General features: G+C 43.3%; 1 protein-coding gene across 1 annotated transcript in view; it reads left to right on the forward strand.

Moving 5' to 3' along the window:
- The window catches only part of GALNTL6 (polypeptide N-acetylgalactosaminyltransferase like 6), a 1,828,331-nt gene that overhangs the window by 1,148,652 nt on the left and 664,038 nt on the right, over window positions 1-15,641 (forward strand). Inside the window, exon 5 of the mRNA XM_040419898.1 lies at window positions 8,952-9,135. Coding sequence (XP_040275832.1) covers window positions 8,952-9,135 — 184 coding nt within the window. The remainder of the gene's footprint in view (window positions 1-8,951; window positions 9,136-15,641) is intronic.

The following is a 15,641-nucleotide window of genomic DNA, read 5'->3' on the forward strand; positions in this document are numbered from 1 at the left end:
AAAATAATCTGGTTAAAACGAACTGTTAACCATTGATGGCGCAAATGTATTGTGTTGCTTGCAATTGGCAGCCGGGAGTGCACTTCCCTATGCTGTCTCACTGCATATAGCAGAATTACTACATATACTTTCACTTTAAGCAACTGAAAATGTGCATTATTACAATGGTGACCAGAACTAAATACCTAACTCATGCCCCCCAACATGTTTCGCCAGCTAATCTGTCTTCATCAGGGGTAACGGGCAGAGATGAGTGAGGACTCCAAACACAATCTTTTAAAGGCTACTGCCTTGTCATTGACAGCTGAACCAACCACAAGGCATGGAGGAGATCAAATGGTAGGTATGTGTCACACACTTGTGACCAATAGCCACTCTGCATGTCTGAATAGTACATATCCACATCTTCCCAGACAGGTGTTAATTAATGATGTGCTGCGGTTTGTTTCACAGCGCAGACACTTAGCCTAATCCATCGCCTCTTGTGCTCATCGCGGCTGCGCTGAGACTTAGTATTTTTCCAGGGTAGTGGACTCAGTGTGCATGCGCCCCAACTCAGTCTAGTGCACACCGCATATCTCCTTATGCGGCTGCGCACAGACCTAGTCATTTTCATAGGCTTGAACGCCGCTGTGCGCCTGCGTGGACACTTTGAGTTTCATCTCCGGGCATGGGTCGCACTGCGCCTAAGTGAACTTAGTATAATTCCTGCAACAGATAAATAACCATGGCTACGCTAAGTCTTCGCAAGCACCATCAGCTAGCACATCCACTTCTATGTCCCAACGCAGCGTACAAATGTCTATATCCCAGGCCTTTGAACGAAAGCTCAAATACCCAACCACCCACCCACAGACCATAGCACTAAATGCGCACATTTCCAAAATGCTGTCTCTGGAAATGTTGCCATTTAGGCTTGTGGATACTGAGGCTTTCCACAGCCTGATGGCGGCGGCTGTCCTGCGGTACTCTGTCCCCAGCCACCAATATTTTCATTTTATTTTTGGTGTGCAATCTTAGCCTTACACCAACATGTGTCCCGTAACATCACTTGTGCCCTGACCAACGTAGTTATTGGGAAGGACTTAACGACTGACACATGGACAAGTGCTTTTGGCCAGGGACGCTACATTTCCCTGATGGCACACAGGGTGAACGTTGTGGAGGTTGGGAGTGAGTCATACCGCGGGATGGCACAGGTGCTACTGACGCCAAGGATTGTGGGCCCTACTTCCATCAGGGTTTCCGCCACCACCTATGTTAGTAGCTGCAACCCCCCCTTCTCCTCCTCCGCCTCCTCCTCCACTTTCACCTCTGAAATATCATCTTGCAGCACCATTCAGACATCAGTCAATAGCTGGAAGCATTGTAGCACTGTAGTGGGGAAGCGGCAACAGGTCCAGCTTAAACTGATCTGCTTAGGTGACAAACAGCACACCGCCGCAGAGCTATGGCAGGGTATAGGAACCAAGACTGAGCTGTGGCTCTCTCCATTCAACCTAGAACCAGGCATGGTTGTGTCTGATAATGGCCGTAACTTGGATGGTGGCTTTAGAGATCGGCAAGCTCACACACATGCCAAGCCTAGCCCATGTGTTCAACCTAGTGGTTCAGCGGTTTCTCAAAACCTACCCCAATTTCCCTGAGCTACTGGTGAAGGTGTGCCGCATGTGTGCCCATTTCCGCAAGTCATCAACAACTTCCGCTGGTCTGGCAACGCTGCAGCAGTGCTTGCAATTGCCAGCTCACCGACTGTTGTGTGATGTGAGCACAGGCTGGAACTCCACATTCCACATGTTGGCCAGGATATGTGAGCAGCAGAGGGCAGTAGTTGAATACCAGCTGCTTCATGGTAGTAGCCTTTCCAGTCAGCTTCCGCTCTTCACAAGCGACGAGTGGGCATTGATGTCTGATCTCTTTGAGGTTCTACACAACTTTGGGTAATCAACACAGATGGTGAGCGATGATAACGCTACTATTATCAGCGTAACCATTACACTTCTGTGTCTATTCAAACGCTCGCTGCTCACAATTAAGGCGGACGCCTTGCATGTGCAAGAGGTGGAAATGGGGGAAGAGAGTACACAGGGTGATAGCCAGACCACCCTCAGTTCGTCTTCTCAGCACGAATTGGATGATGAGGAGGAGGAGCAGGAGACGGTTGCCTCCGCTACAGAGGGTAGTACCCATGGAAGTTGTATTCCATCTGTTCAGCGTGGATGGGTAGAAGAGGAGCAAGAGGATGAGGAGATTAAGAGTCATCCTCCTGATGAAGACAGCGAAGTCTTGTCTGTTGTGACTCTGGCACACATGGCTGACTTTATTTTAGGCTGCCTTTCCCGTGACCCTCGCATTGTACGCATTTTGGCCAACACTGATTACTGGTTGTTCACCCTTCTCAAATCACTGCTACAAAGAGAACTTCTCATCTCTCATTTCTGTGGTGAAGAGGACTAGCAAAATGGTGCAATACCAGAAAGTCCTTGTGGAAAAATTGCTCCAAAGATTGCCAGCTGACAACGCTGGCTGCAGAGTATGTAGTTCCTTGACCAACTGAGGAGGGGAGACGAGGTGAACACACAGCAGTTCCAACATAGGCAGGGCAACACTCTTCAAGGCCTGGGACAGTTGTAAGACAACCCGCCAGTACCCTCAACCTGATGCGTTGCCTAGTTTCACAAGGAGGGAAAAATTTTGGAAGATGGTGGAGTACGTAGCAGACCGTGTCAGCGTCCTCAGTGATCCCTTTGTGCCTTACAACTATTGGGTGTCCAAGCTGGACACGTGGCATGAACTGGTGCTCTATGTCTTGGAGGTGCTGGCCTGCCCTGCTGCCAGCATTTTGTCAGAGCATGTATTTAGTGTTGCTGGGTGCATAATAACTGATAAGCACATCTGCCTGTCAACTGAAAATGCTGACAGGTTGACTCTTATAAAAATGAGCAAAGTTCTGGATTGCCCCTGACTTCTCTACTCCAACAGAGGAAAACGGCTTAACATAAAGGCTAAATGTGACTTTTATGGTGTATTAAATACACTGTATTCCCATGCACCCCTTCCACCACTAAAAAGGGTATATGGTTTAATCTCCCTTTTCTCGTCCTCCTCCTCCATCATATCAACATGCTTATCAGGCTGCCCTCGCTCCTAATGTTTTAGAGGGTCTGCTCAGCAGCGGGCCTCACCCATAATGTTTTAGAGGGTCACCAGCAGGCCCTCAACCATAATGTTTTAGAGGGTCATCTCAGCAGCAGACCCTCACCCCTAATGTTTTAGGTGGTCAGCTCAGCAGAAGGCCCTCGCCCACAAAATGTTTTAGATGGTCAGCTCGGCAGCAGGCCCTCGCCCACAACATTTTTTAAATGGTCAGCTCGGCAGCAGGCCCTCACCCCTAATGTTTTAGATTGTCAGATCAGCAGCAGGCCCTCACCCCTAATGTTTTAGAGGGTCACCAGCAGGCCCTTGCTCCTAATGTTTTTGAGGATCACCAGCAGGCCATCAATAATAATTTTTCAAGGGTGTGTATGATGCCTCCTTTATGTGTAATAAAGGTTGTATTGGAGTGCTGGTTCCTTGTAGTTTTTGGAAGCCTTTTCCCTTAGTACATAGGCTTTATGAGTGTAGGAGTCCAACGACCTGAACAATTGTACCACAATGTGAATGAGACCCTCCTTTATGTGATATACAGGTTGTATCGGAGTGCCTCCTCCTTGTAATTTTTGGCAGCACTTGCACTTCATATACAAGTAAATATACAGGAAAGAATGTTTCCTAACAATTTTTCCTCTAAAATCGATTTAATCTTCGGTTTGGTTCATATTATTGTCAGTCTGTAAAATTGGCGTACTACTCGGACAACATCGTTCCCAGCAGTGAGTCCTGGGAGTCCAAGATGCACCCAGACATCCTCCCCATGCTGTTCCCGAACCATTTCAGTGGTGTTTCCATCAATTTCTGTCCTTTTACTGTGAAGCAAACAACCTCCCCTCTTCAGAGCAGGGGGTGCCTTGTTTAATGCTTGGGTTCTCCCATTGACTTCCATTGTGCTCGAGTGCTCGGTAGAGCAGCCGAGTATCCCAAGGTGTTCTACTTTAGAGACATGAAGCTGCTTTGTATTTCTTTAATTCGGATGTCAAGAACATGCATAAAACTAATGTTATTATGATATATTTATGCCTGCTATTTTACCTTTTTTCCAATCAAACTAGCCATTACTGGCTCCATACTCTACGCCAAGAGTTAAAAGCTATAACAACTGGCCTCACAATAGATAATAGATAAAGAATATTGACCGCTGTGCTGAATTGCAAGACACATTTTCTATGCACAAAGGGCATGAAGAAAAAAAATCTAGAGATAAAAAGTGAAATGTGAACAAGAAGTGTTATTTTATGAAATACATCAATTAATTTAAATAAATATAATTGTATATGGAATATAATGGTGGCTAATGGTGGCTATGCTGAATAACAATAATTGTTTTTGTTAGGTGTCTGAAAGAGCCACCCGAAGGCAATCCTATGCTGAATATTCAGAGTAGTTTGAAATGGAGTTCAGAAAAGTTCCAAAGTCAAAATTCATACAAATTTATAAAATTTGTGATCTGCTAGGAAATGGGATTCTTTTCTGATATTTATCAGATTTTGGTATATAAAATTACTTCCGTGCAATCCCACCAATCACTGTACAATAAATGGTCATTATTAATATCTACTTGACTAAGAGTAATTTATACCTCTGTGTCAAGAGAAAAAAACTCTTGGAATTGCACATTTCTAGAAGTAATTCACTTAGAAAAGAATATGAGAAATAGCTAAATTTGAGGATAAAAATGTCATACAATAACCCCATTAACCCTGCAGGACACATGGCATGGATAATTCAGTTCATCCCCTCTATAACGGTATGCCAGCCACAATTGTCTTTTTATTAATATGCCAACCACAAGTCAGTCCATAGCAGAGCACTAGCCACAGATGCCTGAGATAGGTACACATTAAAGGGCTTCTGTCACCCCACAAAACTCATTATTTTTTTTTTGGATAGTTACATTCCTTATAGCGCGATATAGGAGAATATAATCTTATCACTTACTTTCATGCGGCCGTTTCTTTAGAAAACAAAGTTTTATAATATGTAAATCCGGTCTCTACCAGCAAGTAGGGCGTCTACTTGCTGGTAGCCGCAGCAGAAAACCGCTCCCCTCGCCGTGTTGATTGACAGGTCCAGCCGTGATCTCCTCCTCCGGCCGGCCCTGTCAGTATTTCAAAAATCGCGCGCCTCTGTTCATTCGGCGCAGGTGCTCTGAGATGAGGAGGCTCATCTCCTCAGAACTCCCTCAGTGCGCCTGCGCCGATGACATCACCGAAAGAGAAGACGTCATCGGCGCAGGCGCACTGAGGGAGTTCTGAGGAGACGAGCCTCCTCATCTCAGAGCGCCTGCGCCGAATGAACAGAGGCGCGCGATTTTTGAAATACTGACAGGGCCGGCCGGAGGAGGAGATCACGGCTGGCCCTGTCAATCAACACGGCGAGGGGGCGGTTTTCTGCTGCGGCTACCAGCAAGTAGACGCCCTACTTGCTGGTAGAGACCGGATTTACATATTATAAAACTTCGTTTTCTAAAGAAACGGCCGCATGAAAGTAAGTGATAAGATTATATTCTCCTATATCGCGCTATAAGGAATGTAACTATCCAAAAAAAAAAAAAAAAACAGTTTTGTGGGGTGACAGAAGCCCTTTGAACAGGATGAGAAATAGGATGGGTTACATATAGTGTTGAGCGAGCATGCTCGGCCGAACACCAGTTTGTCTCGAGCATCACTATGCTCAGCCGAACACCACGTGTGCTCGAGTCTGATGCTCGAGTCAGTGTATTTAAATGTAATTTAGCATCTATTTCTGAAAAGTTTCTACTAGGATTTGAATTCCCAACTAGAGTTCAGCGGACACCTGGATGTTCGGGTTCGATGGGTTCGGCCGAACTTCACAAAAAAGTTCGAGTTCGGGAGCCGAACTTGATCCCGAACCCCATTGAAGTCAATGGGGACCCAAACTTTTGAGCACTAAAATGGCTGTAAAAATGTAATGGAAAGGTCTAAAGGGCTGCAAATGGCATAAAAATGTGGTTAAGAGCATGGCAAGTGCTCTGCAAACAAATGTGGATAGGGAAATGAAATTGTGCAAGCGTGGCGCACAGGAGTGACACACAAACCAATGATAGAGGTGCACACAGTTGAGAGGAATCACCCTTCCTCTTAGAAAGATAAACTGTAATAATATAGAATAACTGGGCACACTCAATATACTGGGACCATATAGAATTTAATATACTCATAAAATCATAAAAATATATAACCTTACATATAATATACCAATAGATGGAATAAAATAGCTTAAAATAATCAGCCTAAAATAGATGGTACGGAAATGCAGTGCGTGAATGGACAAAAGAATAGGATGGTACAGTAGTCCTATATACAGCCTGCACTAGGGACAATACCCTCAAAGTCAAATGGCAATGATCGCTTTGTGGTAAACTTCGCCTCCAATAATGGCATATGTCGGCATCAAGCCCGTGCTGCTATTTCAAAAAGGCTCATAGATGGTATAGTCGGTCTCAGTCAGTTGTACACACTCCAAATATATATGGCTTTGGTATGAACTTAGTTAGTAAGAGTTTAGCAGCGTCCCGCTATACTTACAAATCAGCGGCGTCCTGCTGAACTGTTCTGAATGTTGCGCTTTTCCAATATGTAATCTTGCTGGCGTGCTGTTCGGAAAGTGCTTCTTCCCGTGCCTGCTGGATACCCCTTTGTCGCTCTGGATACCTCTCTTGTGGAACTGGAGACCGGTGTCTTGCAAGCTCTATCCATCCAACTCCCGCACGGGTGGCTGTTTGCACGTGTCTACTGATGATGTAGCTTGTGGCAGTGCAGTAAATTTCCACTCATCGCGCGCTGGACACTTTCTTATGGGTTAATTGGCACACGTAAAAAAATTTTATCCAATAAAGTTCCAATATATCTGGGGGATCCTTGACCAAACACGTTTCGGGGTTCTAAATGACCCCTTCCTCAGACTCTTGACATGAGTAAGGGCTCACATTCTAAGTAGCCCGAAACATGTAGACTAAGATTGTTTTTCCTGGATGTATTTTTATACCGCGTCAATAAAGTATCGATTTTACCTCTGCGAGACTGAGCTGGATTTTGCTTTTTGTTTGGACTTCAAGTTACCCGCATCCAGGTGCGTTTTTTTCCGTGCTCACAGCAGAGAACGAGCAGGTGAGAGCAGCTTTTTTTCTCAATTGTTATGTGATAGCTGAGTGACGTTACACTGCCGGCCACTCTGCCTGCTACGGGAACTTGATTGTAAGGTAGTAAACAGGATAGCGCTGCTTTAAAGTTAAAGTTGCCGTACTTGAGGTTAAGGATTACTGTTTAGATATGAGTACTGCTGTGATAGGCGGGGCCCGGTGTATTGGGGGACACTGTTATGGGGGGGGATCTGTGGATGACACATATAGCATAAGATGCTATATAGTGTCATCCACAGATCCCCCTCCCCATAACATTGTCATCTAAAGATCCCACTCACCATAACAGTGCCACCCCCCTCCCCATAACAGTACCACCACTTACCCATAACAGTGCCACCCAAAGATCCCCCATAACAGTGCCATCCACAGGTCCCCCCATAACAGTGCCATCCACAGATCCCCCCCATTACAGTGTCATCCACAGATCCCCTCCATAACAGTGTCATCCACAGATCCCCTCCATAACAGTGTCATCCACAGATCCCCCATAACAGTGCCATCCACAGATGCCCCCATAACAGTGTCATCTACAGATGCCCCCATAACAGTGTCATCCACAGATCCCCTCCATAACAGTGTCATCCACAGATCCCCTCCATAACAGTGTCATCCACAGATCCCCCATAATAGTGTCATCCACAGACCACCATTAGTTCAAAACCAACCAAAAGCACACCTTTTGGTTAAAAATATTTTTTTTCTTATTTTCCCTCCTCAAAAACCTAGGTGCGTCTTATGGGCAGGTGAGTCTTATATAGTGAAAAATACGGTAGTTGTTTTATCAATCTCACTATCTAAGCTAGCTCTGACAATTCACCACTTCCTCACAGCTGTCTTCTGGGTCTCTGTTACCAGGGACGGACCATGCAGTGGACTGCAAGTTAAGTGGAAGTGAGACCCCTAGTGGCCATGGCTTTATAACCTTTTTTTAGGTGGATGCATATTTTATAAATGAATTCATTTAGAAATTTGCTAGTTGCTAGTAATGAAATTGCGTGAAAGTGTAGTGACTCTTTAAGTTGTAAATAAATAGTGTTTACTTTTTTAGTATTCTGATGCTGTAAATGACTGAAAGTGCAACTCTCTAAGCCATTGAACTGTTCTAGATAGCACTGGATATTCTCTGTGGGTAAAAGAAAGGAACAATTGAAACTAACAGTATGTGGCATATGCAGGTGCATTCTGATGTCTAACATGTTTGCTAAAAATGATCATTCTAACCCTGAACCTGGTCTGATAATTCCCCAGCACATCTTCTTTCAAGTGCTGTTTCTAGAGTCTTTTAGGCAGTGGCAGTCATCTCTCCAAGTGACAGATTGAGGACAGCTTGCAGAGGCTGAATGACAGAAATATAGATGGCCCGGTCTCTGCAGATATCCTTGGGATGCCGTTTCCCTAAAAAAAAGTATGATTATCTCTAATCACTGTCCAGCTCAATGCAGCCCTATGTTAGATAGCAGCTTGTGTCTGCATAAAAGAGTAAAATGCTTTTAGGGAGCCACAGTAGGTAAAAGGAAAAAATAAAGCATGCCTTTCATCCCTGAGAGATGTCCCTGAGTCAGGTTTCTTGAATATGATGGATGAGTGGATTAAATATGTCTCCATGTATTCTGTGCTTTTTATTTTACAGATCAAATTGCTCTGAACCACAAAACAATTGTGTGTCCCATGATAGATGTCATTGACCACAATCACTTTGGATATGAAGCTCAAGCAGGAGATGCCATGAGAGGAGCGTTTGACTGGGAAATGTACTACAAACGAATCCCAATTCCTCCAGAGATACAAAGAACAGATCCCAGTGATCCATTTGAGTAAGTAAGGCTAAATGAAAAAAGTACAATATAATCAAGGTGAAAAGTCAATAACCCACAGCTGATTCCAAATGTGTATATTATATAACTTATAGATTTTTTATATATACACTGCGTGCAGAATTATTAGGCAAATGAGTATTTTGACCACATCATCCTCTTTATGCATGTTGTCTTACTCCAAGCTGTATAGGCTCGAAAGCCTACTACCAATTAAGCATATTAGGTGATGTGCATCTCTGTAATGAGAAGGGGCGTGGTCTAATGACATCAACACCCTATATTAGGTGTGCATAATTATTAGGCAACTTCCTTTCCTTTGGCAAAATGGGTCAAAAGAAGGACTTGACAGGCTCAGAAAAGTCAAAAATAGTGAGATATCTTGCAGAGGGATGCAGCACTCTTAAAATTGCAAAGCTTCTGAAGCGTGATCATCGAACAATCAAGCGTTTCATTCAAAATAGTCAACAGGGTCGCAAGAAGCGTGTGGAAAAACCAAGGCGCAAAATAACTGCCCATGAACTGAGAAAAGTCAAGCGTGCAGCTGCCAAGATGCCACTTGCCACCAGTTTGGCCATATTTCAGAGCTGCAACATCACTGGAGTGCCCAAAAGCACAAGGTGTGCAATACTCAGAGACATGGCCAAGGTAAGAAAGGCTGAAAGACGACCACCACTGAACAAGACACACAAGCTGAAACGTCAAGACTGGGCCAAGAAATATCTCAAGACTGATTTTTCTAAGGTTTTATGGACTGATGAAATGAGAGTGAGTCTTGATGGGCCAGATGGATGGGCCCGTGGCTGGATTGGTAAAGGGCAGAGAGCTCCAGTCCGACTCAGACGCCAGCAAGGTGGAGGTGGAGTACTGGTTTGGGCTGGTATCATCAAAGATGAGCTTGGGGGGCCTTTTCGGGTTGAGGATGGAGTCAAGCTCAAGTCCCAGTCCTACTGCCAGTTTCTGGAAGACACCTTCTTCAAGCAGTGGTACAGGAAGAAGTCTGCATCCTTCAAGAAAAACATGATTTTCATGCAGGACAATGCTCCATCACACGCGTCCAAGTACTGCACAGCGTGGCTGGCAAGAAAGGGTATAAAAGAAGAAAATCTAATGACATGGCCTCCTTGTTCACCTGATCTGAACCCCATTGAGAACCTGTGGTCCATCATCAAATGTGAGATTTACAAGGAGGGAAAACAGTACACCTCTCTGAACAGTGTCTGGGAGGCTGTGGTTGCTGCTGCACGCAATGTTGATGGTGAACAGATCAAAACACTGACAGAATCCATGGATGGCAGGCTTTTGAGTGTCCTTGCAAAGAAAGGTGGCTATATTGGTCACTGATTTGTTTTTGTTTTGTTTTTTGAATGTCAGAAATGTATATTTGTGAATGTTGAGATGTTATATTGGTTTCACTGGTAAAAATAAATAATTGAAATGGGTATATATTTGTTTTTTGTTAAGTTGCCTAATAATTATGCACAGTAATAGTCACCTGCACACACAGATATCCCCCTAAAATAGCTAAAACTAAAAACAAACTAAAAACTACTTCCAAAAATATTCAGCTTTGATATTAATGAGTTTTTTGTGTTCATTGAGAACATGGTTGTTGTTCAATAATAAAATTAATCCTCAAAAATACAACTTGCCTAATAATTCTGCACTCCCTGTATATATATATATATATATATATATATATTAGCAGAAGTACCCAGATTTGCACGGGTATATTTAATCTATTTAATTTATTGTTTGTCTGTGTCATTAAAAGATATCGACAGTATCCACTATAACAGTGACATCTACAGTACTCCGCCCCCTTAACAGTGACCTCCACAGCCCCCCACCCCTTAACAGTGCCCCCCCCCCCACAGTTCCCCCCTCCTTAAAATGGGGCCTCCACAGCGGCCAACCCCCTTAACTTTGACCTTCACAATATAGAGAGGCTACTAAATCTTGGATGACACTACTGTTTTAGTAGCTATGGACTCCACGTACGTTATTCAATGTGCTGTTTCCAAAATGTGAATTTTTGATAGTTTTTGTGTAGATATATACAGTGTTGATAGAGCATGGATATATCATGCTTATTTCTTTACTGTTCCAGAACAAAAACTTACAACTGAGCACCAACCAATTGCGGTCTGCATTTAAATGATATGTCCCAATTTTCTTAATATCCTCAGTATATCTTAAATAAAAATGCAAATAGTCTTAAATAAAAGTGCCCCTATTTTTAAGTCTCCAGCACATGTAAGCATTTATATATTATATATTTCTGTGGTTACAGACCTCAAGCAGACCCTATGTGGTCTGATCCAGATCACATTATTTTCTTCTGTTCTCTGTATCTTGTCAGTAAGAAGGAAGGAATACATGAAGCAGGGTATGACATGTCCTGGAGTTCCCCTAAAATTAGGGGTGGCCAGTCATCCCTGCTGCTTCTGGTGTCAGCTGGAACAGAAGTACTGTACAATGTGTCATCTATATTCACATCACTGCTAATGGTCAATCAATGGCTAACACCCATGATGACCACTTATCACCACTGAGACTCAGCAAACTAATGATATAATATTTCATTTACAGAATGCCAACATATTTCTTAGGCAGTCCCTATTATGGTTTACCATGGAAATTGTAGGTAAACTTACCTGTTTGTTTTTGGAGCGCAAGTGTGAAAACTTACATACAATCTATGCAGATGATACCTTTGTTATATTTATACTCAGGACCTGAAGCAACAGCACTAACCAATGAGCCACCAAGGAAATATAGAATATTTGCATAACGTTTCCTGGTCCTGGCGCTGGCCTTATGATGTAGTATGCAGCACTAGAGAACGGGCGAATTTCCGCAAATGTTCGCGAACGGGCGAACTGGGCTAACCGCCATAGACTTTAATAGGCAGACGAATTTTAAAACCCACAGGGACTCTTTCTGGCCACAATAGTGATGGAAAAGTTGTTTCAAGTGGACTAACACCTGGACTGTGGAATGCCGGAGGGGGATCCATGGCAAAACTCCCATGGAAAATTACGTAGTTGACGCAGAGTGTGGTAAGTTGAATTCACAATGCGATTAATATAACCTGCATTAATCGCATTGCGATTACAACTTAGATCTGAGTTCCTAATGGTTGTATTGCTAGAATATAACAAAGATTGAGAATATAGTGCTATATTCGTCAATTCTAGCAATACAACCATTAGGAACCCAGCTCTAAGTTGAATTCCCAATGCGATTAATATAACCTGTATTAATCGCATTGCGATTACAACTTAGTCAAATTTGTGACACTGAAGCTTCAGAATGAATCTAAGATGGATGCTGTCCTTGCTTTTTGATAGGAGGTGGGAGGGTATGCTGCTGATTGGCTGGAATATGTCTGCTGACTGTGAGGTACAGGGTCAAAGTTTGCTCAATGATGATTTATAGGGGGCGGACCGAACATCGCATATCTTCACCCGCCGCGGCGAACGCGAACAAGCTATGTTCGCCGGCGAATAGTTCAGGACATCACTTTGCAGCACCCGTCCAGGATTAGAAGAGCACTTTGTGGCACACAGTTCATTCCAGACAGATGTAGTGCAACTGGCCTCAACCAGTTTTAATTGCTTTTCAGGGGGTTCCAGCAAAACATAAACAATACAAAATGAAATCTTGGGCCATCTGGCTACTGACTAAACACAAGTCTCTTGACTAACAAGATATGAGCCTAAAGCACAGCATCCCAAACAAAACACACTACTTCACCCTTCTACTGGAGTGAGATTGTGACAAATTTTGTGACTTAAAAAAAATAGTGATAAATATGGAGTGAAACTCATTAGCATAGCTAACCATGCCCACTTTCCCACTCATATTTCAAAACTATAAAATTGACCAGCTATTCAGACAAAACTACTTTCAATATAAATATAATGCTTTAATACGACACATACAATAAAATACATAATACAATTATTGCAGAACGCTCTGACCTTATATGGCCAGTTTAAACTGTGCCCTCGTCTTGTGTTCGCCCAGTTAATATCCTGCGTTTTTCCAATTTATACAGTGTGAACAGATGACAGATCAGATGGTACGTAGTGAATCTGCTTGTCTGCACTGCGATTTAATATGGCACAATTGCCATGTATTTGCACGGTCTATTTTATAAGGCTTCCCGGGGTCGGTGCTGGCAACAAATTATTTAATGTATAACAAATCTGCTTACCCCAGTCTTTGTTTGAGTCGTAGGTGTTGGAGTTTTCCTTCAGCGATTAATACATACTGGTAACTGTTCACTGGTCCTCATCTCCACCTGCTTGGCTTCAATCCCCTGCATAGGTGCCGACACCTAAGTAGTCAAATGTGCGGGTTTGAAATCCGGGAAGGCTGAATACAAACAATGTCTTGTGCTTGATTAATTCCAGTTTAGAATCCCGTGCTCAGGACATTCTTTGACTTGTCTGTAATAAGGTTGTCAAAGAATGTCCTGATAACATGATAACATGCCATCATTCGCCGCCATGCTCAACAGTTGTTTGCAGGCAGCAGATCATAATTAGACAGTATGATCTGCTGCGGGCAAATGTGGATTTTTTCAGCATGCTGAAAGATCTGGATTGCCCAATGAATAAGCGTTTGCTTGTTCATCATGCAATTGGCGGCAGTATTAGCCTGCCAGATGACCGCTAACGAGCGTTACCATTAACGCCTGTTAGTGATCATTTGGCAGAAAATCAGCCCGTTGAATATACCCTTATGTAATGGATTGCCTATCTGTATAGGAGTTTTATCTCTCTGTGCCGACTGCTACAGAAGAGCAAGATTTTGCATTTAACTTTCAAATGCATAATAGTTTCAATCAAAAAAAATCTAAAAGAAAACGATTTTCTATGAAAATTGAGTTTAAAAATACCCTATTCTGATGTTCTTTTAGTAATATAAAATATTAGCTTTGTTATAAAGTCATTTAGAAACCTTCTTTAATCTTATAAATGGCATCATTTACCAACCTAGTTGTAATAGTTTATTCTTTTCTAGGAAGAACATTCATTTTTCACTTAGCGCAAATGAGTAGTGTTGAGCGAACCCATACTGTAAAGTTCGGGTCCGTACCGAACTTTACGATTTTTGGTACCTGGACCCGAACCCGAACTTTGCCGGAAAAGTTCGGGTTCGAGTTCGGTGTTCGGGCATTGAATAAAGCATTGAATAAAGCTTGTGTAAAGGCTGCAGGGCAATAAAAAAATAAGAACAGAATACAGCGGCACTGCTACAATATCAGCCAAACAATCCAGCCACTGCTTCTGGCCATGCGCCAACAATGCGGTATTCAGAACTTCGTATGTGGTGCTCAGCAACAAGAGAAGAAGCCAATTCGAATGCAACAATGTAGAGAAGGTAGTAAAGTAACATGCGGCACTCACCGAAGTAGCAAAATAGTTATTCTTTATTCTTTCCTCTTGAGGATAATAACAGACGGAATACTGGGGCGGACACACTATTGCAGATGGTAGCGGCTACGGCCGTTTCGTGCGCACTATTGTGCTTCTTCTGGCCGCTGTAGACGTCATTGCGCATTGTTGCGCTTTATAGAGGCGGCGCTCTACAGCCGGAGCCATCAGCAGCAGCTGTGCACCGCAAATTGGTAACGTTAAAACCATAACATGTAGAAAAGGACAAGTACATGCAAATCAGCACCAATAATTTATTCGAACCTCTGTAATATAATACATTTTGCTGTACAGTGGTGTTACTTATTCATCTAACACATGAAAATAATTGCTGAGCAACAAGAGATCCAGCGCTCTTAGCGATCAAGAAGCCTTGAGATATCTAAACACAACACAGAGGGGTATCTTGAAGTCCTACTTAAAATCTTAAAGGAACACAGACATGTCATTTCTGTCTTTCAGCCCCGCTGCTCCCATGGCTCTAGTAAGTAAAATCCACCTTGCTTCCCCCTGCAGGAGCAGACGGTGCCGATCCCCTCCCCTAGGGATAGGTCGGACTTGTTCCACTCTTCCAAAGGAAAGACAACGCGGGCAACCACCATGGGCGGCTCTAATATGGTCAAACAAGCAGGGGCATCCTCTACCTGAACGAATAGAATTGACATGTTCTCGTATTCGCTCAAAGAGTGGACGGATTGTTTTTCCAATGTAAAATCTCTTGCATGGACAGAATACAACATAAACGACATAGGGTGTGCGACATATCATAAAATCTCGCACTATGTGTTTGACTCCTCCTATCTGTAACCACTTACTACATACATTAAGTGCACAAAAAGAACAGTGCCCACACTTATGGTTTCCTCTTGATTTTTTACTCGTGAGCCAAGTCTCCGCCTGAGATTTGTGGAGTACACTATTGACCAACTTATCTTTGAGAGTTGGGCACTTTCTGAAAGTGACCAAAGGTCGCTGACTAGAAAAATTGCTCAAAGCTGGATCCCCTTTCAAAAGATCCCAGTTCTCATTGATAACCCGCTTAATAACATCTGCAGCGGG

This window comes from Bufo bufo, chromosome 2 (genome assembly GCF_905171765.1).
Source record: "Bufo bufo chromosome 2, aBufBuf1.1, whole genome shotgun sequence".
NCBI classification, from domain to species: domain Eukaryota; kingdom Metazoa; phylum Chordata; class Amphibia; order Anura; family Bufonidae; genus Bufo; species Bufo bufo.